This window comes from Babylonia areolata, chromosome 19 (genome assembly GCF_041734735.1).
Source record: "Babylonia areolata isolate BAREFJ2019XMU chromosome 19, ASM4173473v1, whole genome shotgun sequence".
NCBI classification, from domain to species: domain Eukaryota; kingdom Metazoa; phylum Mollusca; class Gastropoda; order Neogastropoda; family Buccinidae; genus Babylonia; species Babylonia areolata.
This window is the reverse complement of record NC_134894.1, coordinates 40,322,222-40,347,754: the sequence shown is the minus strand read 5'-3', so window position 1 is coordinate 40,347,754 and position 25,533 is coordinate 40,322,222. Positions and strand designations below refer to the sequence as shown.

At 41.1% G+C, this 25,533-nt stretch overlaps 2 protein-coding genes across 7 annotated transcripts in view; one reads left to right on the top strand and one right to left on the bottom strand.

The window, feature by feature from the left end:
* Positions 1-25,533, bottom strand: part of LOC143293697 (ankyrin and armadillo repeat-containing protein-like) — a 66,643-nt gene that overhangs the window by 33,151 nt on the left and 7,959 nt on the right. The window contains exons 1-9 of one of the 4 annotated variants that reach the window (XM_076604871.1): positions 12,231-12,514; positions 10,448-10,714; positions 9,392-9,777; positions 8,574-8,836; positions 7,305-7,476; positions 6,060-6,164; positions 5,395-5,566; positions 3,951-4,134; positions 3,196-3,210 (exon numbers count right to left, since the gene is read on the bottom strand). In XM_076604871.1, the coding sequence (XP_076460986.1) occupies positions 3,196-3,210; positions 3,951-4,134; positions 5,395-5,566; positions 6,060-6,164; positions 7,305-7,476; positions 8,574-8,836; positions 9,392-9,777; positions 10,448-10,635 (1,485 nt within the window). In that variant the 5' untranslated portion in view covers positions 10,636-10,714; positions 12,231-12,514. Of the gene's footprint in view, positions 1-3,195; positions 3,211-3,950; positions 4,135-5,394; positions 5,567-6,059; positions 6,165-7,304; positions 7,477-8,573; positions 8,837-9,391; positions 9,778-10,447; positions 10,715-12,230; positions 12,515-25,533 lie in introns of those variants that run through there. The other 3 variants (XM_076604872.1, XM_076604873.1, XM_076604874.1) reach the window with 3 other exon arrangements.
* LOC143293701 (uncharacterized) overlaps positions 16,914-25,533 on the top strand; it is a 20,645-nt gene continuing 12,025 nt past the window's right edge. Inside the window, exons 1-2 of one of the 3 annotated variants that reach the window (XM_076604878.1) lie at positions 16,914-17,498; positions 18,090-18,543. In XM_076604878.1, coding sequence (XP_076460993.1) covers positions 18,430-18,543 — 114 coding nt within the window. In that variant the 5' untranslated portion in view covers positions 16,914-17,498; positions 18,090-18,429. Of the gene's footprint in view, positions 18,544-25,533 lie in introns of all 3 variants that reach the window. The other 2 variants (XM_076604879.1, XM_076604877.1) reach the window with 2 other exon arrangements.

The window sequence follows — 25,533 nt, the reverse complement described above, 5'->3', positions numbered from 1 at the left end:
ATTTAGTATGCACAGAACCAAGCCCCTGAGGCACTGCTTTTAAGAATGAATGATACACGAACCAATAAAAATTTTCCAATGTGTAGAATGTCATCGAACTATTTCTTCCGTATCATTCTGCTATCAATAATCAATATCAACAATTTCTGAATAGAAAAGTCAATCAACTTGCCTCTCACATATTCTATCTGTCTCTCTCTCTGTCTCTGCCTCTCTCTCTCTCTCTCTCTCTCACACACACACACACACACACACACACACTCATTTTCACAAACATCAGTTCTGATCAAGTAAGCCTACAAATATTAATTTTGATTTTCACTTAAATGCTTTACTCTATTTCTCAACTGATAAAAATTATTTGATATCACAGATATGTAACAGACACCAAACACAGTGTCCAGCAGAGAATCTGCAGAGCGATGGTTTCAGACACACTTAGCAAAACAGATTTCCACTTTGCAAAACCTTTTTTTCTTCTTTTTTTTTTCAAATCTAAAAAGGCAACAGGAAAATGGAAGCTCCCACTAGCTAGCAAGAGAAGTTGTTGACAGAGCATAAACTAAGATAAATTTCCTTGACTGCTAAATCAGCAACAACAAGAACAACAAGAAACAGTCAGAAACAAATAGCTGACTGATGGACAGACAGACAGACAGACAGACAGAGATGCAGGAAGGCTGAGGCACAGGAGGAGGATGTTGAAACCCCCCCCCCCACCCCCACCCCCCCACCCCCAACCTCCCTCAAAAAAAAAAAGGAAAAGAAGAGAGAGCAGAAACAATGCAAAAAGTATGTACATCCATCTTTCCTTGGGGTTCTAAGTTCAATATAACTATAAAATCAGAATTCAAAATGAGAATTATTCTAGAGGTACATTCTATAAGTCTATGAAAATATATAACCATCTATATCTACAAAATAAATCCACATGTTTTAATTTCTTTTAAATGTTAGAAAAGGAATATAAAAAATTAAAAAATGAACTGGGGTATTCCTGTTGACCAACAATGAAAAAAAAGTAACTAGCATAACAGACTGATGACTGAGGTGTCATGGATTCAAGCCTATTAAAGGCATATATAATTGTGGGGACTTCCAACCCCTCACTAGCTCCTCCCCACAGCTGTCAGACTGTGAAAGGTTCATATCGGAAGACCTAGACCAGACATTTAAATGTCATCCATTTTTCAGATGACTTTCAGAAAAAAAAAACAAAAAAACATTCTTCAACCAGCAAGTGCCTGTATCTCTTGGGCCTGGTTGACTCCAGGATAAAACATGAATGAAAGTAAGGCATACAGTTCTGTCATGCTGTATCCAACCTGAACAGCAGCAGCAGCATCACCCATCCTCATGAAACTACAGAAACAAATGTCCCACTCATCTTGATCGCCCCCTCACATCAATGTCTGCAGAGTATTCGCCTCGCATAGATTAGTGCCAGCAAAGTAGGTGAAACAAGTCTGCCTGATAAGATGATAAACCAAGGTCCAGTCAGCAGCATGCATTTAGCACATGTAATAAAAAGCCCTCAGCAACAAAAGGGTTGTTTCTGGCAAAATTATGTCTAAAGAATCCACTTTGACAGCACAGTGTGTGTGTGTGTGTGTGTGTGTGTGTGTGTGTGTGTGTGTGAGAGAGAGGTCTCCTGGAAGATGGGCAACCAAAACAAAAAGGGGAAGGGGAAATGTTGTACTACTTATGGTTGTTTGGTTAGCCTTATCGGTTAGCCATTTTAGCCCTGTTGGTTAGCCCTAGAAGTATAATCAGGCCTTATATGGCCCTGTGCTGTCAGCTGGACTATAAGCAAAAATTTCTAGCCCTAATAGCTCTACCTGCCCTATTGCTCATGCATCTACTACTGTTCACTTTTGTTATTTCTAGCATTAAGTCTATAGGTAACACACAAACACACTATTTCATGTACTCAAACACACACACACACACACACACACACACACACACACACACACACTCACTCACACTCACGCTCAACAAACACACACACAAACACATTTGTGTATGCTCATACACGTTCTTATGTATCCACACCACATAAAACACACATCACACACATAAGAGGAGATGCAACAAGAGGGATGAAACAGAAACATAGGAAAGCACTGGGAAAAAGAAAGGGACCCACCAACAGAGACATATATAAAGCACGAAAAAGACAGATGGACAGACAAACAGAGTAAGAGGCGAGAGGGAGTTATTCAGAGATAAGAGCTGACCAGCTGGCAGAAACAACATAAAACAGCAACAACACACAAGACACTTTCCAGAGCTGAAATTTTAACAGATAATAATGTTACAGATATTGGATTTTTACGCCTCCTTCTGTTAGATCTTCGGTGCTTGGGTAATGGTCTTTCGGATGATAAGGTAAACCCAGGCCCCTTGTGCAACATGCATTCAGTGCACATAAAATAACCCACAATAACAAATGGCTTCTCCCTAACTAAATTCTGTAGAGAAACTCCACTCTGATTGTAAAACAGATACACCTGCAGAATGTGGAGGGGGGGTGGGGGGGGAGGTATACAGCAACACACTCTCCCCATGGAGAGCAGCCCAAATTTCACACAAACAAATCTGGTTTTTTTAACAAAAATAATGGTAATACAACACAATACAAAAAATACAAAGTATTATACTATTTTTTCAAAGATCTAATCTATCTTAAACACCATTGATATAAAAAAAAATCTTTAATAAAAAAAAAAACTTCATTGAAGATGTCAACATAATTATCAGGAAAAGTCAAACATACACAGAAACAAAACAAAAAACAAAGCAAGCTAGTTTCCAGATGAGAACACAAGACAGCAAAAGACGATCAGGAACAGCAGTGGAGCAACAGGTACAAAGTAGAAGTAACCAGATATCAACAGACAATGAAATATTTTCACACACACACTCTCTCTCTCTCTCTCTCTCTCTCTCTCTCTCCCTTGGGGAGGATATATCAAAAAAAAAAAAAAAAAAAAAAAAAAGGAAAGCACACACACAAGAAATTTCTGAGCTAATTAAAGATGAAAAAAAAAAACCAAGTTCAGGAAAAAAGAAAACCCAACAAATACAGCATTCTGAGCTAGTTTTGTCTTCACAACCATGGCAGCAGCAGAAGTCTTGGGAGTCTACAAAAAGTTCAGAAAAAAGTCTTCACATCTGGCAATTTTTGCTCACCTTTCCTTTGTCAGGCTAGAGTTGAGTCAGAACCAAACCACACAATCCACACAATGGTTATTTCATGACCATGTCCACAAAACACTAAACTGGGCGAGGAGCTATATACACCACATGGAACATATATCCCTTGCATTATACAACTGTATCATCAAACCATACACATGCACACAAAAAATGATCATCTCAATGCACACTATACCATTCAATACAACACAACCATACACACATGCGAATAATAAATCAACATACTCTTCACACAGAACGATCTAACATGACACAAGAGCAAATATACAGAATCACAAATGAAAATTTACAGAAAAGAGGGTAGCATTATAGTAAATTAACTCTCAAATAGTTTTTACCCATCATTTGTTGCTCTTTGCTGTACTGACTGCAACCATTTTGTTGGCTTTTTTGTAAACAATTTTTTCTTTCATGCAGAAACACACAATCTGAAGAAAAGATTGGAACACTTTATGAATGTATGCAATAATCAAAACATTTTCATGCAATGACTAATTACTGAATGCTACACGAGCATGTCAAGGAGAACCCACAGACATATGTCTCTGTGTCTGTCTCTTTCCTTGTGAATTTACACACACACACACACACACACACACACACACACACAACACACTCACTTACTCACAATCTCACATACAACACCCCACATTTGACTGACTATCACTTTCAACCTCATGACAACAGCAAAAAAAAGAAAAAAAAGAGACAGATCCATGATTCTTTACCTTGTACTTGATGGCTCTCTTGTAGCCAAAGTACTTCTTGAACTGTTCATGGAGGTGGATGTCAGAGATGGGCAGTTTCTTGGGCTTCATCTTGGCCATCTCCTCATGGAAGGCTCGAACCCACAATGGCTTGTGTGGGGAGGAGCCGTAGTAGGTTTCAAACTCGATCATGACCGCCATGTATCTGGGGGTATGATGATCAGGATGATGACAATAGTGATAATTACAGCAACAACAACAACAAAACAACAATAACAAGATGAAGAAGAATGATAAAATCAATAATAATAATAATGATAAAAACAGTGTACAAATAACAATAAACATAGAAATAAGAAAGAGACAATAATAACGCAGAGTGATGCCCACACCTCCCAGTAAGTCTGTGGCGTTTGTAACAGAAATTATCCATACTTATGTATACACATTCAAGTACAACATACCACACTAAAAACAAGTGTGTTCAAACACAAACACATAAGGTAACTCACAAGAACATAATCAGCAGAGTTTCAAGAAGCAATTCAGTCAATAAGATGGTGTGTGCAAACACAAACACATAAGCTAACTCACAAGAACATAATCAGCAGAGTTTCAAGAAGCAATTCAGTCAATAAGATGGTGTGTGCAAACACAAACACATAAGCTAACTCACAAGAACATAATCAGCAGAGTTTCAAGAAGCAATTCAGTCAATGAGATGGTGGGAAGAATGGAAGGCGGCTTTTGAGAAATTCTTTCACCTGAACTGAGGAATCCCGGTCACAGACTAGGTATCACACAAAAGACAGGTAAAAAAAGAAAATGTGTGCATTCTTGTGTGTGATTTTCAGTTTTCAGTTTTCAGTAGCTCAAGGAGGCGTCACTGCGTTCGGACAAATCCATATACGCTACACCACATCTGCCAAGCACATGCCCGACCAGCAGCGTAACCCAACGCGCTTAGTCAGGCCTTGAGAAAAAAACAAACAAACAAACAAACAAAAAAAAAAACAAAAACAAAACAAAAACAAAAACAATGTTGTATGTACACTTCTCTATGGCATGGTCATCTGTGACAATCAGAAAACTGAGACACAATATAAGTACCAGATAAAACATTTAACTTTAAAATACACAACAAATTCAGTGCACCTTACTTGATCTCCTGTCAGTTTTAAATTTTGTTCTGTGATTGCGTAGTAAAAACATTTTTCAAATTTTTCAAAATTACTGTGAATGAGTTGTCATGCAACTTTTACCATTATACACAAAAATAAACTGAGACATTTCAACGGCACAGATTAAAACATGAGAACATATGCATACACAGAGATCCTTTTCAATGAAAAGACACCACAGGAACACACAAGTGCCTACTCCCTCTCGATCCGGCCAACATGGAATCAACGTCCAACTTCAAAGACAGAGAAGACAAACACAGGCCTATCACATAAAGACTTACTTCTTGCCATTGATTTCATAGGATGGGATCTTGTAGTGTTCTTGAGCCACAGCCTCCGGGTCCAGGATTTTGTTCAAGTACGCTGCAGACTGCTCAGTGATTTCCTTGTACATGTCCACAAACTCTTGTGAGGCCTCTTTCAGCAAGTCTGTTTCCAGGTCAAAATTGATTCCTGCGCATATAATTATGCAATTGCTGTGTGCAATGCTGTCATCTTTTTTTTACTGTCACATAGCTGCTGTCATCATTATGGCAGCACATGCTCACTCACCTGTAACTATTTAATTTTCAGAACTCATGTGTGTGTGATTATTTAATTGTATAAATTTACAAGTACACACTTCAAAGACAAAGAAAAAAAAAAAAGAAAACAGATCAGCAGACAAAGAGTCAGAGACAAACACATAAACAGTAGAAAAGAAACACTCAAAAAACAAAACAAACAAACAAACATACAAACATGTAAACACACATGTGAGCCAAAAAGGGAATAGAGATGCAAAGAAAGATGGACACCACACAAAAACTGAAAAAGAGTTGAAATAAGAACAAAAAAAAAAGGTGGAAATAAAAACAAAAAAGACAAAGAGACAGAGAACAAGAAGCTGTACATAAAAAAACAGAGAGAGAGAGAGAGAGAGAGAACAAAAAAAGATATATATTACCTCCATGTAAGTGGAAGTAGTGTTCCCCAAAGGAAAAGTTTTTGCACTTGAAATCAGCACCTAGAATCAACGGTGGAAGCTCCTTCTCTGTGCGACAATCATCACCTGTTACACACAACAGAACTGTTTCATAAAATGTAATCATGAATGCAGTAACACAGATAATTTTGGAGAATAAAAAGTAGACACAAAAAATGAAGAGAAAAAAAAACTATGTCATATAGAAGGGAAAACCAGATACGCAAGGAGAAAAAAAAGAAAAAAAGAAAGGCAGCTTCGCACAGATACTTGCACAATGGACAGACACAAATGACTAAACTATCATGACAATGTATTCAAATTCTGCAGGTAGAGATAACTAGCTTCTTTTTTCTTTTTCTTTTTCTTTTTTGAACAAGTAATACTCTTTTCAAAGTGGATGAAAATGGGGCTTGCTTTGCTTATCAAATCACCTGCTACTTGTACTGAAAGTCATCTGTGACATTCTATTGTCATATGTTAAGTTTACAAACAAACAATGAATGTTTTTGTTTTTGTTTGTTTGTTTTTAGCTACCCCAGTGAGGATAAAGATAGAGAAAAAAAACAGGAAAATTTCCAGTGCAGGAATCATATTCAGAACTGAACAAACACAAGAGAAATTCCCATGATAACATTTCATTCACAACTGAACAAACACAAGAGAAATTTCCATAACACACGTTTCATTTAAACCAAACAAAAAGAAATTTCCATGACACACATCTCATTCATGACCGAACAAACACAACAGAAATTTCCATGACACACATCTGATATATACTGGACAAACAATAGACAAATTTTCATGGCACACATTTCATTTACACTAAACAGACACAAGAGAGATTTCCAAGACACACATTTGTCTCAGAACTGAAGAAAAGCAAGTGAAATTTCCATGAAACACATTTCAATAAAACTGAACAAAAGCAAGACAAATTTCCATGAAACACATTTCATTAAAACTGAACAAAAACAAGAGAAATTTCCATTACAAATCATTTGGAACTGGAGAAAAAAAACACACAATAAAATTCCATAAACACATTTCATTTGGAACAGAACAAAAGCAAGAGAAATTTCACTCATACACACACATTTCATTCAGAACACAACAAAACAAGATAAATTTTCCGCTGCATACATTTCATTCAGAAAACAACAACAGCATGAGAAATTTCCAAAACTCACATCAAAACAGAACAATGGACAAAGGAACACTCACCAGTCAGTGCGGTCAGCAGGCGTTTTTCATCTGGAATCTTCATGCGTTTCTTCATGCCGATGAGAAACGGGGTCATGTAGCTGATGAACTTCAGGAGCTCCAGGTGGTAGCGGATGTCCAGTTTCTTGCCCAGGTTCTTGTAAATCAGATCTTCATGCATCTGTAGTCGTGTCTGCTCAAACAAATGATTATGATATTTAAAAGAAAAGAAAGAAAAATGATGTGAGAGAGAACAAATATGAATATTATAGTGTGGTGTGGTGTGTGTGTGTGTGTGTGTGTGTGTGTGTGTGTGTTTATGCACATCAGATGTGTGTATGTGTGTGTGCATGTAAAAGTGTGTGTGTGTGTGTGAATGTGTGTGTTTATGCACATCAGATATGTATGTGTGTGTGCATGTAAAAGTGTGTGTGTGTGTGTGTGTGTGTGTGTGTGTGTGTGTGTGCATATTTCATGGCCGTGCGGGTGTGTGCCCATATGGTGGACTGCTCAGTGATATAATTTATTTTTCTTTTTTGGCTCTTCCAGCTTCTGTGTCTTTCAGATGCACGGTGTCATTACCCTCACACAACTCACTCCAGATACACAGGATATCATCTGCTACTATGCCCCCTACGGTTGAGAATGATATGTCTTCCTGAAACTACTGTTATTCTGTTCCAATAACAATTTCCACAAATACACATTCATTTGAAACACAATGATAAAATGAAAGTCTATTAAAAAAAAAACCCCAAACAAACAGAGGAAGTTTATCTATGAACAACAGGTTGTAAATGAGACTCCCTTTTTATATGAGGCATCCTACGTTGGAAAATTAACAACTTATTAACAAGTAGTACAGTCCCTGAAAACTGTACTGTGGTCTGAAATGTTGGATGCCTCTTATCAAAAGTGAGTCTCATTTTGCAACCCACAGTTGTTGTTTTTTTATAAACTTTCTCCAGATATCAGTTCGAAAACTTTGACAGGAACACACCACAGATATAGAAGTGGGGTTGGACAGGGGTAAGGGGAGGGGGAGATGGAACAATAACTGTGGTTAAAATGAGAGCAGGGAATGAGACGGCTAAACACTTACCTTAAGACTTTTAAAAAAAAAAGAAGTATTTCATGATGACTGAAGAGAACGAGGGTGTGGTGTGATGGTGCGGTGTGGGGGTGGGGTGTCACAAGTATGGTATAAAAAATATCAAAAAATTGTTTTCATCAAACAATAAAAGTAGATAAATGTCAGACAACACACAACATCTCCACGCTAATGTTCACCTTGAGCCGTTCGTAGCCTGTATGATCAATGCTATCATCCAGCAAGTTAACGATGCTCGACACCAGGTAGTCCGCATCAGCCACAAACATGTTCTTGTGGTGGCTAACTGAGCGCTGGTAGAAGGTCATGTGCATGCTGAGGTTTTCCACGTGCGACATGAAGAACCGTCGTTCATCCGCCATTTCTGGATCTCCGGGCTGCTCCACTGGTAGTTTGTCATAGATGTTGGTATAGTCCGGGTCCTTGGTGATGTCATATAGACCTGTGGCAACGGATGGGTGATTCAGTACAGGAACAAAGCGAGGCAGATACTGAAAAAAGATGTTACTGGTTAAGGTGTGTGAAAGAAAAAGAGAGTGAGAGAGAGAGAGAGAGAGAGAGAGAGAGAGAGTGTGTGTGTGTGTGTGTGTGTGTGTGTGTGTGTGCGTGTGTTTGCATGTGTGTCTGTCTAAGTGTTTGTGAGTGAAAATACATGGGCACTGATATGAGTGTGTGTGTGTATATAAGTGTGAGCCAATGGAAAAAAATTACACATCGATGGTGAAGAAGTACCATCAATCTTAACTGCTGATGATAATTAAACCTGCTTGTGATTAAAATTGATGATAAATACCTCAAAAGCTTGTCATAAAAATCTAGGAAGAAACTTATCTCACTTGCTTGTGATAAAAACTGATATAGTGATAATGATAATTATCTCATCTGCTTGGGAGCAAAACTGACAATGATCATCTTACCTGCTTGCGCAATCAAAACTGATGATGATAATTACCTCATCTGCTTGTGCAATCAAAGCTCATGACGATGACTGTCTCACCTGCACTCGTGAACTCTGTCAGCAGGGGCTTCTTTGTCTCTGGTTTCCCACTCTGATTCACATCCAGATTGGACCGCCAGCGTTCTGAGAACTTGGTGCGTTTATCCTTGGGGATGTACGCCCCATGCCACAGGCATTTCATCATGTAGTCGACGTTGACCAGAATCTGTCCGATACGGGTGTCCTGGTAAGCAGGTGGCAGCTGGCAAGATGTGCTCTGGTCATAGTTGGCTTCCAGCGAGATGAGAGGCGTCTGGTGCAGAACGAAAATGCCGTATGTCAGCTCTCGTATGATGGTGTGTAGCTCTCGATAGTCCATGGGAGGCAGGTCTGGGTCTTCCGGGAACAGCACCACACAGTCGTTGGTATGGAGCAGATTGACGTTGCTGGAAATGAAAGGGTTTAAAATGAGACTGCAGCGTCAGCTGTGTCCAAGAAGCTGAATGAATGTATCTTCTTATTCTACTGACTGAAATATAAATATGACACCCAAATACATGTGCAATGTAGTAGTACTAAAACATGTTAATGGAACAGTTTGTAATTTGTGCATATTATACGCACACACATGCACATATACCTACACAGTACAAAAATGCACACAGTACAAAAATGTTAATGAAACAATTTGTTATGTGTAGAAATTGATGTAAACACACACACACACACATACACACACACACACGCACACACATTTAGGCACACATAATTTGTAAAAACACACACATATGAAACACACACATATAATAAACAAACTGATTTCTAGAGTGTATAGTTATGAACAGATTCCAGAATCTTACTGCTAGAAGGATGATAATCTAAATATTATCTTAATTAAGAAGGGTAACCTGTCTATAATCGATCCCCACTGGAAATATCCAATGGATTTTTTTTTTATATATATAATAAAAATGAAGTGCAGACACATACTTTTTATGTTCATTAATTAGTCTGTAGATCTATATGATTTCAAATCATTTCCCAAACAACTTCACGCAAGGATCATGAGACAGAAGGATATGATAAAACCTTTGGAAGAGAAAGTTAAATTCTCACCTTATCAACCCCAAAGGGGGATCAGTCGGCAAGCGGAAGTCTTCATTGCTAAGCATCCAGTGACTGGACGCATAGGCCAGGAGCTCTTGACATTCATATCGGTCATACTTTTCAAAGTAGCTCATGACCGTGCGTGTGAGATGTGATGACTGGACAGCATCTTCGCTTGCCTGATCTGAGGTGGCCATACTGACTTCAAGATCTGCTCAGTCACCAAGGAGAAGCCAGGAGTCAGCAGCAGGCAATGGGATATGTCAGCATATGGCACTGTTGATTATACACATTTCAAAAGTCACTGACTAATGCAACATCCATCATAATAACAGGGTTCAATTATAAAAATGCTTTAAACAGTTAGTCAAAGCACTTTTTTGTTGTTGTTGTTGTTTGGTGTAAACAGATAGAACTTAGGTAGTAATTTAGCTTCTTTTTGCCAGTGTTGATTATCAATCCCATAATTATCATCATCAACATGTGCAATAGCCATGTGGTTAAAGAATTGGACTCACAATATAATGGCATGTGAATGCAAAGGCAAACAATCAAATATGCATGTTTAAAATCCCATATTCCATGTCAGTGTTTGATTGGTAAAAGAAACAAACATACCTAGCGTGCAATGCTCCAAAATTTGAATATGGCTGCCTATATCATATGGCAGGGTAAATAGTCACACTTCACTGGTCATTCACTGGTGTAGATACAAGTCAATGCAGCCCAGAAATACAGAGAAAGAAAGTTGGAATGACCTTGATCACCAAAACATTTTCATTATCATGACAAGACATCATGCAGGCATGATGTTTGATTTTTCTTCTTTTTTTTTCTAATATAGAAATATCAACATAAGCATGTATGGGCTGAATATATGCTGACAGTGACACTGTTCTCCAGAATGAATCCTATGATAAACTGACTGATCAAATTATATATGCCCACATGTTTTGTGATTCAGTACACATATGTCTCATCTATCAGGATTCTCCACAATCACAAGTTGTAAATAGAATCAGAAACTGTATCCCTTCTAGGTTCTGCTACTGTAGCATCCATCATACCAGCGGAGTGATGGCCTAGAGGTAACGCGTCTGCCTAGGAAGCGAGAGAATCTGAGCAAGCTGGATCGAATCACGGCTCAGCCGCCGATATTTTCTCCCCCTCCACTAGACCTTGAGAGGTGATCTGGACGCTAGTCATTTGGATGAGACGATAAACCGAGATCCTATGTGTAGCATGCACTTAGCGCACATAAAAGAACCCACGGCAACAAAAGGGTTGTTCCTGGCAAAATTCTGTAGAAAAATCCACTTTGATAGGAAAAACAAATAAAACTGCATGCAGGAAAAAATAAATAAAATGGGTGGCGCTGTAGTGTAGCAATGCGCTCTCCCTGGGGGCGGCAGCCCGAATTTCACACAGAGAAATCTGTTGTGATAAAAATAAAAATAAAAAACAAATACAAATACCATGCACGGAATCCAGTTTTCCACAAAGTGTACTTTTGTCAATTTTACATGACTGTTCCACACGTTAAATACTTTGGTGCTATCTTACGAGCTTTTTTTTCCTCTGAAAGGAATGAGAACTATTCCCAGACACAGAAGATGAGCTGCGATGTACAAACAGTCTAACAGAGCAACCAAACCCGACAATATGAATAATATACGGTTATGGCTGATCTCCTGTCTTTCGTGCTTCCATTTACCATCACAAGACGGCCTAATGACAGGTCAGCTCGTCTCACGGCAGATCAGGGACAAGGAGGAGTTGCAAAGATAATCACCTGTCACGGAGGTAGCAGCCTAAGCATCAGCTTTCCTGATGATGCCAAATCCGATTAGTGAAGCGTCTATGGTTTCCAACCGCAACGGATGGCCGCCATGATCGATTCAGCGAAACTACTGCCTTTTGTTCGTCACTAACATTATTTAGACTCCAGTGGGAACAAGGGCGGAAATTAAACTGAACATATACTCACAAACACTGTCTTTAGGTAAAAGGAGACAAAATACAAAATTAAACGCCACAATTTTGTGGTTTCTGACACCCCTCAGTGTTAAGATAGGACACCTGCTGAATTTTGCAAAACATTCTTTCATTGGTCGAGAAGAATTCCCGCAAGTTCCCGTTGAACGCAAGAGAATACAGTGAGGGCAGAGGCACTTGATAATCATCTCTCTCTCAGTCTCTGTATCTGTCTCAGTCTGCCTCTCTCTCTCTCTCTCTTTATTTATTTATTTATTTACTTGTGTCAAAACACCATATGCATTCCGACTCCGCAAAAAGATCAGAACATATATTATTTTTAGAAATACAGAAATACATTTCAAGCAATCAAGTGGTAAACGGAGAGATTTGATTAATTGTGGTGTGGTTTGATGTCATGGTTTGGGTTGATGTTATGGTGTGGATTGTTTGCGTGTGCGACGTGGTGTCATGATGTGGCGTTGTCTGGTTGTGGTGTCATGATGTGGGGCTTCATGGTGCCATGGTATGGTGTTGAGTGTTATAGTGTACGTGGTGCGGTGGGTTTTGTGTTGTAGTGTCGTGTTGTGATTGATGTCATGATATGCTGTTGTGTTGTTGGTTCGTGTGCTTTGTCATGGCATGGAGTCGTGTTATGCTATGGTTGTGCTAGCATGGTGCTGTCAAGGTGTGGTGTGATGTCATGTTATGGTGCAGTGTGGTTTGATGTCATTGTGTGGTGTGGTCTGATCTGGTATCATGACATGGTACCATTGTGTGGTGTCATAGTCGAAGTCGAAGTCGAAATATTTTAATTGTCAGACCACAGATCCCTAACAATGGAGTTCACAAGGACAAACAGAATTAATACAGGGAAATGTCATAGTGCAGTGTGATGTCAAGCGTGTATCATGGTGTGGTGTGGTGGCATGGTGTGGTGTGGCATATATCATGGTGTGGTGTGATGAAATAGTGTGGTGTGGTATCATAATATCAGTGGTGTAGTGTCATAGTGTGGCGTAGTGTCATGGTATGGCATAGTGTCAAGGAGTGGTGTGGTTTCATTTTGTGGTGCAGTGTGAGTGGGGCAGTTTAATGTGGTTTGGAGTCATGGTGTGATGTCACGGTGTGATCTGATGTGGTGTCATCGTGTGGTGTCAGTGGTGTGATGTCATGCTGTGGTGCCATGGTGTGTCATGGTGTCATGATGTGTTGTGATGTCACGGTGTGTTGTAATGTCATGGTTTGCTGTGCTGTCTGTGCTGTCTTATTGTGGCGTCGTGCGATGCTACGGTGTGGTGTTATGTGATGTCATGGTGTGGTGTGACGTGGTTTCACGGTGTGATGTGATGTCATGGTATTGTGTGTTGTAATTGTGTTCTGTGATGTCATGGTGTGGTCTGGTGTCATGGTGTTGTGTCAGGTAGGTGTGCTGTGCTGTCACATTGTGGTGTGGTGCGATGTCACGGTGATGATGTCATGGTGTGCCGTGATGTCATGGTGTGCCGTGATGTCATGGTGTGGTGACGTGGTTTCATGGTGTGATGTGATGTCATGGTGTGGTGTAGTCGGTGTCATGTCAAGGTGTGGTGATGTGTCATGGTGTGGTGTGGTGTCGTGGTATGGTGTGATGTCATGGTGTGGTGTCGCCGTGTGGTGTCATAATTGTGGTGTATTATCATGGTGTCAGTGGTATCATTGTGTGGGTGTAGTGTGTTGTCGATGTAGTGTCGTGGTACGATATGACGGGTTACCGTGGTTTGGGGTGTCATGTCATGTTGTGGTTTCAAAGTTGTGGTGTAATATCATGTTGTAGTCTGGTGTGGTGTAGTGTCATGGTGTGGTGTGGTGTCATGGTGTGGTGTTATGTCAGAGTATCACACTATACCACACACAGGCCATTTACACACATACCGGAACGCACGATCGAGCGCTATATAGTATGACTGGGGGGGGGGGGGGGGGGGGGGGGGGCTGGGGGGGATGTGTATCCACGGGAAAAGATCAAAATATGGATCGACGTCGGCAAGAATTGTTACAGTTTATATCCACTTCACACAATTCTCCGTGCCAACAATTAAAGTCTATAGAACAACGATTTCACACACACACACACACACACACACACACACACACACACACACACACACGCACACACTGAGTCTTTCTCATTATTTTCCAGTCACGGAACAATTTACAGGGGCACAGACAGCGACTGAAAGAGAAAAATCTCATTTTTGATCACAGAGCCGAACTGGCGACTGAAAGTACAGTCTCGTCCCCCTAACCTGTATGTTTACTTACAGACATAATCACTCCATCTAAAGGGCTCTGTTGTACTGCCTTCTTGCTATGGGCGTTGACGCATGTTTGTCCGGCTAATTATACTCGAAGGTTAACAAAACCTTTGCCCCTGCCAACTGTTGTCCAACTACTTGACCGTAGACAAAACAGGAAAGTTGGTTCGAATTGGACTGGGGTGGTAAAGAAAAGGCAGTGGGCCGTTTTAGAGAAAGGTTATGATTCTCGACGTCTTTTCTTATTATGAATACATTTTGGGGATTTAAAAGAAGCAAAAGAAAGTTTCTTTACATGGGTTTTTAGATCGTTCGACAAATGCCGTTTCTCTGGTGTTTGTCATTTTTAATTGTATATAAGTATGTGTTTTTGTTTGTTGGCTACTCCCATTGTAGAGCAAAATACATTCTTGTCTTCCTTTGACGAACTGTTCTCTCTCTCTCTCTCTCTCTCTCTCTCTCTCTCTCTCACACACACACACACACACACACACTGCTTTCAGACACAGACACCGAGTCTCTCTCTTCGTTTCTAGTTACGGAACAATTTGCAGGGACACACACACACACACACACACATGCACCAAACACACACACACACACACACACATCGCGCGTGTACAAAACTCCCCCGTAAGCGATAGGTGTTATCATCGTCAAGGGTAGCCATTGGGAATACCATCCAGTCCTTCCCAAAGCCCCCCCAATCTGCAAATGGCAGGATAACAAGCCCACACTTTGGCACCTGAAGGTAGGCCACAACACCTGCCTATCCTCGCGAGGATTACCTTATATCAATAGTCTAAAATCCTCTCCTCTGAGGGTTAAATTCTGTCTATGTGAGAACGATTGGCTTTGGGATTTCCCCTCATTTGTCGGCTTGGTGGTTTGTTTGGGAAGATTTGTGAATGTAGATAAATACGGGTTACTGCCCTTTGGGAGGTGAAAAAGGGCATAGATCCAGGAAAATGACGAATCTCTCTCTCTCTTGTGTGTCTGTATGTTAAATTCATTCTATCAATCAGTTTGAAGATAACAATGGAGATGCATCACAATGATATGTGCAAGATAATGACAGATTGTTTTACTGAGCAGACTCCCTACCTAATTGCCGTTTCCTCCTTTCCTAACTCGATATACATTCCATGCATCTGGCGAATTCGAGTCAAGGTCTTCAGTGTAAAAATTTTGCTGGCAACCAATCTGGCTCCGCTGTTACGTTGTTATATTTTGGTTAGTAAGAGGCCAAGATAATAGTATAGCCTATAACAAATAAGTACGATGACGAAACAAGCACGGATGAACATACACCACCAATCCAAGTGTCACAGTGCGGGGTTTTTGTCTGGCGAGTAGCCCGTGGCGACGTGATAAGGCCTTTGGCACCAAGTGAACTGTTGGTGCTGGAACCGCGACAGAGGATCGAACTCTCATACGAGATTTGGCTGTGGATGTCTATCTGATATTCTGAATGAGCGGCGGCATGGGTCTACTGAAGGCACTGAAGTCGAAAAAGCATGCATTGTGTAAGTCTATCCAGTGTTGCACTCACCCAATGGCAATGTTTTTTTTTCCAGCTGAACACCTGTAATTTATCATTCTCATACAGATTCCTGGTTCGTGTATTTTGCAGTATGCATTTACATTGGTGATATTTTCAAAAGAGACCTAAGATGTTAAAGTCAATAACTGTCGTGCGTCCGGTTTTTTTGGTGTTGGTTTTTGTTGTTGTTTGTTTGTTTTCTTTTGTGTCCAAGCATACAAAATGAAAGTCTAATCGTGGATAAGTATGGCACATATGCCAAACATTATATGCATTTCACCTTACCCCCCCCCCCTCCCCTCCCCCCCTCCCTCCTCCTTCCCCCGCACCTCTCCCTCTCTCTCTCTCTCTCTGCGTGTGTGCTTAAGTGCGACGTGTTAATGCGCGCATCCACGGTGTGTGTGTGTGTGTGTGTGTGTGTGTGTTTCTCTCTTATACAGATGGATACAGATAAACATGAATTCCATGCAAAAACACGATCGCACCTATAGCTTACGTACGTATATCCCTTATCGCACGCGTATGTCCTGGCGCTCAGTGAGACAGAGGCGGACTTTACTTTGAAGTCCGCGAGACTGACAGCGATACTGACAGCGATTGTCAAACAAAAGAAAAACTCCTCTTCCTAAATTCTTCTTCAGTCGTATCAGTCACCCTTTGAGCGGCACGGGTAGTTTAGATATCGGAGGACGTGTAATGGGGGACAAGGATTGGGAACAAGGAAACAACAGCATTGTGCGCCACCTGACAACTCCTACACACCCCGGATATACGACGCTACCCCAATAAGAAAAGGCACACACCTCCACAACCGGCTTTCGCAAGCCACCCTCGGAATCCCCGCTGTCTCCACTCCAGTGCCTTCGGTGTCTCGCCGTTTCAACGCCAGAGTATTAATCGCTCGTGGAAGCTTCTGTGTATAGCACACAGTTTGCCCTCAACCGCCTGACCATCGTTGGAGTGTAGCCTGCTACTATCCTAAAAACAAAGATTTTTTTTCATCGATGTTAACTCACCTGATGGATCCAAACAAGCCAAGCGCACATACACAGAACACGGACCAATATAAAACATGTGGACAAATCTTCGTTGCTTATCGATGTTGTCCATCTTGATTTGATTGCTGCTTTTTTCGTCTATGTGATTTTCGCCTTTGCGCCTTTCCCACATTAACACATGGGTACTCAAGAAAGGACTGGACGGCGTTTGTAGTGACTTGCCGGAGAGAAGACGACTGCCTTATTGTGTGAGAAAAATTGTACGAGAGAACAGCCGATCGAGGATCGCGTCAGAAAGTTGATAAAGAGTGAAAGTGCAAAGACTTGAGGGGAAAACAAAACAGAAGAAAAACTAGGACCACTGAGAAAAAAATAGCTGCAGAAATCACTTTCGAAGTGAAGATTTTGTAAATAACAAAGTTCAAAAAGAGTGTAAAAAATATCCATCAGTGCAAAAACTTAAACAGCCGACATGTAAAATAATATATATATGAATATATAAATTTGTATATGATATAAAAAAAATTTGAAAAAAGCTATGATTTTACATACTCTTAATACGGTTTGGAGAAAAGTCTACTCATTCCGGAGGAGGGACTTTTAAAAACAGATAAAAATTATGGTTAACTTTCTCATTAAAAAATTTTCATTTCGTCCAGCGATGATCCAAATGCCAGGGACAAAACAATGATAAGTATACTATTTGCTCTTGATTTGAGACAAATTACAGACGTTTACATTAACGTGCACGTTTGCAATCAAACGTTCAGCATATTTTGATGCTTTTAGAGCGTCTTCTACAGACAGCAAGTGATCTTGTCATCGTGATTGTTTTTCAGCGTCAGATTCAAGAAGCGGGGATTCAGTCCAACCGTACCAGCAACATACCAACTTGTTTCTCGTGTGAAACTCGGACATTTTTTTTTCCGGTCCTTGTTTATCTTAATCGTTTATCATGTCGTTGATTCTGAAGATGGCGTTGGAACAGCGTTGCAGAGACAGATTTTTTTTTTTTTTTTTTTTTTTTTTAATTCTTGAAATTCTCCTGAAAGACAGGGTTCTCTTTGGTATTGGCCCTGTTGCCAAGTTGCTTGAACTTTTCAAATACTACTACTACTACTACTGCTGCTGCTGCTACTACTACTACTACTAGCAATAATAATAATAATAATAATAATAATGAACAAGGCAGTGAGGGACAAAGTCAGACCGTGGACCCAGGGTCCCATGGCCAGACGGAGACGTGACAAAGTGAGCATTGTCCTGCCCGCGATGGACACCTATCGTCAGCAGGTGAGTGCCTGCAGTGCCCGCAGGGGTTTTCGTTTGCTTTTACTGTTATTCATTTCTTTATCAATTTGTTTATCAGTTTGTTTATTTAGTCACTTATTGATTTTGGTTAGTTTTATCTATGGGTGTTCGCCGGTTTCCTTACAGTTTTGTGCTGTATAGTGTTGTATTTTGTTTAGTTAGTTTTATCCATGGGTGTTCGCTGGTTTCCTTACAGTTTTGTGCTGTATAGTGTTGTATTTTGTTTAGTTAGTTTTATCCATGGGTGTTTGCCGGTTTCCTTATAGTGTTGTGCTGCATAGTGTTGTGTTCTGTTGCTCGTTGTCATGTTTTATACTATGTTGAACGGCACGCCGAGTATGCTGAAGCATTTAGGATATTATGCCGAGTTTTGGTGTAATTATTCATTTATGTTGTTTTTGTTCTACTGACATAGTATCAGATTGTATGTTCTATTATTATTGTCTATTGTACGCACTACACTCCCTCCCCCACCTTTCCAACCACTCCAGCTCTCCTGTAAAGAAATCAGTTTGGTACAAAGAATGTATGTATCACGAAAATATCGCGCCTTTTTTTTTTCATTTCTTTGTTTCCTTGTCCCCCCCCCTCCTCCCCTCCCATTATTTTCCTTTTTTTTTTTCTTTTTTTCAATCTTTCCATTTTTTTTATGTCAACCCCGCGTGTATCTCTGTTGAAAAGTTAAGAGACTCTCAACTGAACAAGGGTAAATTCGAGGAGCGAGGGGTGGGGTGGGGTGGAGGGGGCTAGTGGGGGTGGGGGGTGGGCTTTTGTGTGTGTGTGTGTGTGTGTGTGTGTGTGTGTGACAGAAACAGAGACAGAGAAGCAGTGCGAATTCGATTATCCACGATACAATACGCGATACAAAACACAACGGTCGGGGCGGTTAAGAGGGGGGAGACAGAGAGACAGAAACAAAAACAGAGGGTTATATTATTCAGTTCGTTATCGAATCCACTCGACTGTGAGCCGTAAGAGAACAGGGGGAAGACAGGCTTTCAAAATGGCATTGTTCGCGATCCTCTCAACCGATCAAGATAAAACTAATGTAAACAAAAACAAACAGAGAAACGAAAGCACACACACACACACACACACACACACACACACACGCACACACACACACACATACACACACACACAAACAAACAAACACACACACAAACCATGGCCACCAGTACGTCACCATTCAACAAATTAGACAAATCATGCGGATACCAGGAACCTCTCTCCTTCACACCCCCACCCCCACCCCCCTTCCTCCGACCCCCCTTCCCCACCCCTTCTCATCGATCCTCCTACTGAAAGGAAAAATAAGCCCTGCTTTTCGACTACAACCCCCCCAACCCCACCCCTTTAAACCTTCTCTCCACACTTACACACACACACACACACACACACACATCCTGCCCCGCCTCCACAAAATCCACCGGCTCTTATCCTCGTGTGTGTGTTTTCACAACGGGAGTGTTAAGTCTGATTGTAGTGGCAAAACGTCAAGTTGGTCACTTTGAAGGAACATGCTTTTGTTGTTAGTGAAGGGGAGCGCCAAGTGGGGTCGGTCTAGCTGTCATCGGAAAGAGCGTGCCATTGTTGTCAGCACAGTTCAGGAGACAGACGCTCTGCTGTGTGTCATGCGTCACTCACAGCCCCTGTGATTATTATTCACTATCATGATTAATATTCTTCGATCCATCAAAAAATATTAGGACGTTCTTTTCTTTTGTTCTTTTTCTTTTTTTTAAGCTTCGCTACAAGGCCACAGATTCTCTAACAAGACTCTGTCAGAACAAACTACCCTTATATGTCTTCTTTTACCCGCTTCCCCACCACCTACACCCCCCCCCCCCCCCGCCCCCACCCCTCCTTTTTTTTCTTTTACCTCGGCTAGGCTGCGAGTCAAGATGATTGATAATGATCATGATGATCATGGTGAATATGATGATGATGAGGAGGAAAAGGGTCGTCTTCAATCTATTAATGTTTGTTGGATATTGGTTCACAAAGGCTTCTTGTTAACCACTGGAGCTGAAAAATGTGGGCACTCACCCCCTTCCCCACCCACGCACCCATTTTCCATTTCATTAAACGGAATAAATAAAGCGAATCGATATTTTCAAAAGGGTTATATAGTATATAGACGTAGCATTTTACATCTATCTACCTATCTATCTGTCTGTCATCCTTCCTCGAAAAAAGAGTAAGACTGCCTAAATGGCAAGCAGAAAACGGTCATTATCATCATGAACGTAAATGTCCACAAAGAAATGAACGTGAGTATGCACCACGGACACCGAAAAACTTGCTTCTTTCATATTCCATGGCACTTCGGTATCTCAGTTGTTCAAAATGACGTGAGACCAATAGAAACCTCAAAATTAAAAATTAATTACTAAATAAACAAACAAAATTAATGAATAAATAAAGGAGGCCAGTTTCAGTTGGAGTCTCCGTGAAACGAGATCTCTGTGTCTCTGTCTCAGTCTCCCTCTGTGTCTGTCCATCTGATCTGATCTAATCTAATCTAATCTATCTCTTTCTTTTAAAGAGGTCCTTGTCGAATTATCGGTAGTTCCGTTTAAACGGGAGTGCTTCTATTTAGCTGACAAACAAGAGCAAGCAGCGAGCTCGAAAAAAAAGCTCTTAGATGAGCGAGCAACAAAGCTGTCGCTTGCTATGAAGTAATAACTGACCTCCCCTTTGGAGGAACAAAATAATGGCAAACTTCGTCCCGCACTACACTGAACCCCAGACACCCCTCACCCCCTCCGCACCTCTCCCGCTCCCCACACTCCTCTCTTCTTCTATGACCCTCTCCCATAGCGCTGACCAGCGTTCTAGGAAAAAAGTGTTTAACTCACTCAGTACGGCCAGTCCTCTCTTCTCCTCTACACAGACCCCTCGGATGTCCAGTGGGTGTCTGAATGACCCAACCTTTAGCTTCCGTCGTCAGAATTGTGGTATTCTTTGTCAACATTCACGTCTTCAGTATAAGAGCCTTCCGCTTGCAATATTTTGATGATGGTAATTGGGGTGAAATTCGTATGGAAAGAGTTAACCAGAGCAGATTATCTGATGCTAGTTCCTTCGCCTTTCTTGAGGTAAAACGAAGGCATTAGGGTCCGTCTGCCCGCTGCTGTCTCTCACGATATAGGTACACACACACACACACACACACACACACACGTGTGATCTCAATTCATATTTTTCGTCTTTTCGTGTGTCAGAAACTATCGGTTACATCATTAATTTTTCAATGATGCAATGCAAATGGCAATGCTAAACACATGTCCGAATCGTGACTTCACATTGGAGATAGGTACCCCGATGGAAAGTGCCTTTTACAATGATGCAATGCAAATGTCAATGCTAAACACATGTCCGAATCGTGACTTCACATTGGAGATAGGTATCCCGATCGAAAGTGTTTCTTAGAAGAAGGAGCTAAAAGTTCAGTTCAAACAAACGCTCTGACAATAGTCTTCATCTGTAGTGTTTACTGACTAACGAACTCAACAGCTCAAACAAGAAACTATCTAACCGACTGACTGTCTGACTGATTGATTAAATGAATAGTGGAGATGGACTGACTGACAGATTCAAATCAAATCATGTTGCTCGTAGCTCAGCCGACCGCTGGGGGCCATTTCAGAGCTGAATATCTGTCAGTTTTTAAAATCAAACACATAAAAACCATACTAACGTCAAAATATCGATTAAAACAACGTGGAAAAGACCAGTTCACCCACATCACATTTTGTTCCCGAAAGAGTGACAGACTACCAAACTAAACTAACTAAACAAATTAATAGCCTCACCAGCTAGACAGTTATAGCAAGCAAAACCAACCACTCAATCAAATAACCAGCCAATAGACCAACTGAATTACCAGTTAATATTAATGAATAATGTGTACTGATAGTATTTAATTAGTTTACCTGAAGAAATGATGTGTGGTCGAGTCGGCTGGTTTATAAGCAACAAAAATATATTGTCAATGTTTGATTCAGAGAGTGGGCCAACACTATGTCTTATTTACACACACACGCGCGCACGCACGCACGCACGCACACTTACACAAATACACAGATAAATAGACAGACAGAGAGAGAGAGAGAGTACTACAGTACGGATGAAGTAACTGTCACATGAATTCCATCCATCTTTATTAGACAGTAAGCCTGCACGATGTCTTATTCACACACACACACACACACATACACACACACACACACACACACACATACGCACACACACACACACACACACACACACACACACACACACCGTTCGTTTAACTCTCTCTGTTGTCTTATCTCTCAGACATGTAACTTAACAGTCAAGGGCAGTTTCAAGCAGTTATATGGATTCCAATCCCCACACCTTTCTTCGTCTATTAAAAAAAAAAAAAATTTCCCTTCTTTTCCTTTCTTTCATTCTTTCTGTCTTCCTTAATTCCTCCCTTCTGTCCTTTTCTTTCTTCCTCCTTTCTTTCCCTCCTTTCTTTTTCACGACTTACCGTCTCGAACAGACCTTTGCACCAATGTATGATAAAAAAAAAAAAATCAAAACAAAAATCAGATAAGGCGCGCAAAAGCCGAGTGGTTAATTAAAGCGTTGGACTTTCAATGTGAGGGTCCCGGGTTCGAATCTCGGTAACGGTGCCTTGTGAGTAAAGGGTGGAGATTTTTCCGATCTCCCAGGTCAACATATGTGCAGACCTGCTAGTGCCCGAACCCCATTCGTGTGTATACGCACGCAGAAGATCTATTACGCGCGTTAAAGATCCTGTAAAGCAAGCAGCGTTCGGTGGGTTATGGAAACAAGAACATACCCCGCATGCATTCCCCCCCCCCCCCCCCCCCCCCCCCCCCCCCCCCCCCCCGAAAACTGAGTATGGCTGCCTGCATGGCGGGGTAGATATTCAAAACAGCCATACACATAAAATATTACATGTCTGTCTGAGTGTGTATGTGTGCGTGCTTGAAATCTGCTTGAATGACACAGAAAACGAATGATGAGCGCCCGATAGCAGCTGTCAGCCGGGTCTACCCAGGTAGGCAGCCTGTTGTGCAAATGACCCCGAGTTTGTAAAGCGCATAGAGCGTGGTCTCCGACCGAGGATAGGTGTTGTATAAGTATCCATATCAAATCAAATCAAGGCAAGAGGTGTAAACGTCATTAGAGCGATCTGCCTTTCACAGTTTGGACAAAACAAGGACCCTATAAATATACAGAGTCTTTGAACATAGGGTATTCGGTCTGTCCCAGCGCGAAGCGTTATCAAGCTGTAGTGTGAGGTGTACGTAAAGAGCGTGACTGTGACTTCAAGACATGTATATGTGAAAATAGTTGAGGTCTTTGATGTGGTGAACCAACAACCGAGTTAGGAAGGGGTATCGGCTTTCCTTTGTGGAACATTCTCTCTCTCTCTCTCTCTCTCTCTCTCTCTCTGTGTGACTGTGTTCGTGAACACCCCTCCATGAGGGACTATGACCACCCCCCACCCCCGCCTCCCAAACAAGGAATATATAAATGATTTACATTCGCATTCTCTCTCACTGCGTGGCGACAAGGTGAACTGAGTACTTTATGGTGATTCTGATTCCACACACACACACACACACACACACACTCACACACACACACACACACACACACACACACGAAGAAGAAGAAGAAGAAATAAATAAATGAATGCAAAAAGAATAACACACACACACACACGCACACACACACACAAACACACACACGAAGAAGAAGAAGAAATAAATGAATGCAACAAGAATAACTAAAAAGGTAAGATCGGAAATAGCTTGTCTCAGTACATGCAAATCATCCAGAAGGCTCATGCATCACTAATACCGAACTCTGCAGCATATATATTCATTGTCATGTACGGATACGCCTCATAAGTTCTGAACACTATTCTGAAGCAGAGATATGGTGAAAAAGACCATGCTTCATGTACTGCGTACTATGGCGCAGACATGGTGAATAATATCGGACTCCAGCAAAAGCAGTGTTGATCAGAAATGGCCATTCATATCATCTGTCAGTTATTAGCGGCCATGCCTGATTGATTTTCTGCTACACAAGGTGGGTATGCTGCCCCAGAATGACCCCATCCGCCCCCCCCCACCCCCACCCCCGCCCCCCACGTTCACTCCAACGAGTTATTCCGGTTAAGACCTGACATGAGACCAGTGTGGAGTTAGACCAGGAAGACCCATCCTTTGTCCTGGAATGACTAAAAAACATAAAACATTTTTATCAAATTAAGTGGAAAGCACAAATCAGTATACTTCTGGTAAAAATAACATCAGGTGTGGATAATTTTGGACCGTCCCAAATGCACTCCAATCCTGGTCCAAAAACGACTCTTTGAGTCAGTGTGGGCTGGTTGGTATCTCATAATTTTTTTTCTCCAACAACCATTCAGGTGCAATGCAAAACTGACTTCACACAAACACGAGTGGAATGTATGTAATACCAACCCAAAGTAACTCCATGGGTTGGTCATTTTGGGGCAGTATTACTGGCCCCGGAGTAACTCCTTCGGAGTCTTTTCGGGACATGGGATAGTCATTGTTGTTCTGCCCCAAATTGACTCCATCAAGATTTGTCTTGACTAGGAACAATATTTTATAAGTGTATTATAAAACGCATTTTCAGAAGAAAAAGACATTTCAGTGTAAAATGGACTGGAGTTAATATATAGCATAGGGTAGGGTTATTTATAATTAAAAAAAAAAAAAAAAAGGCCCGTCATGAAGTAATTCCAAGGGGAGTTTTTTCTGGGCCAACTCCCGACTCCAGTGGAGTCAAAACGGTGCATGGGGTCATTTTCATTGACTGCACCGGGCTGTATGATAGTCAGTCCGAATATGACCATCAGAACAGCATAGGAGGCAACCACTCTCACGACTATCTAGGCTAGAAGCTGATCAAAGTGGACAGTGTATTGCCCAG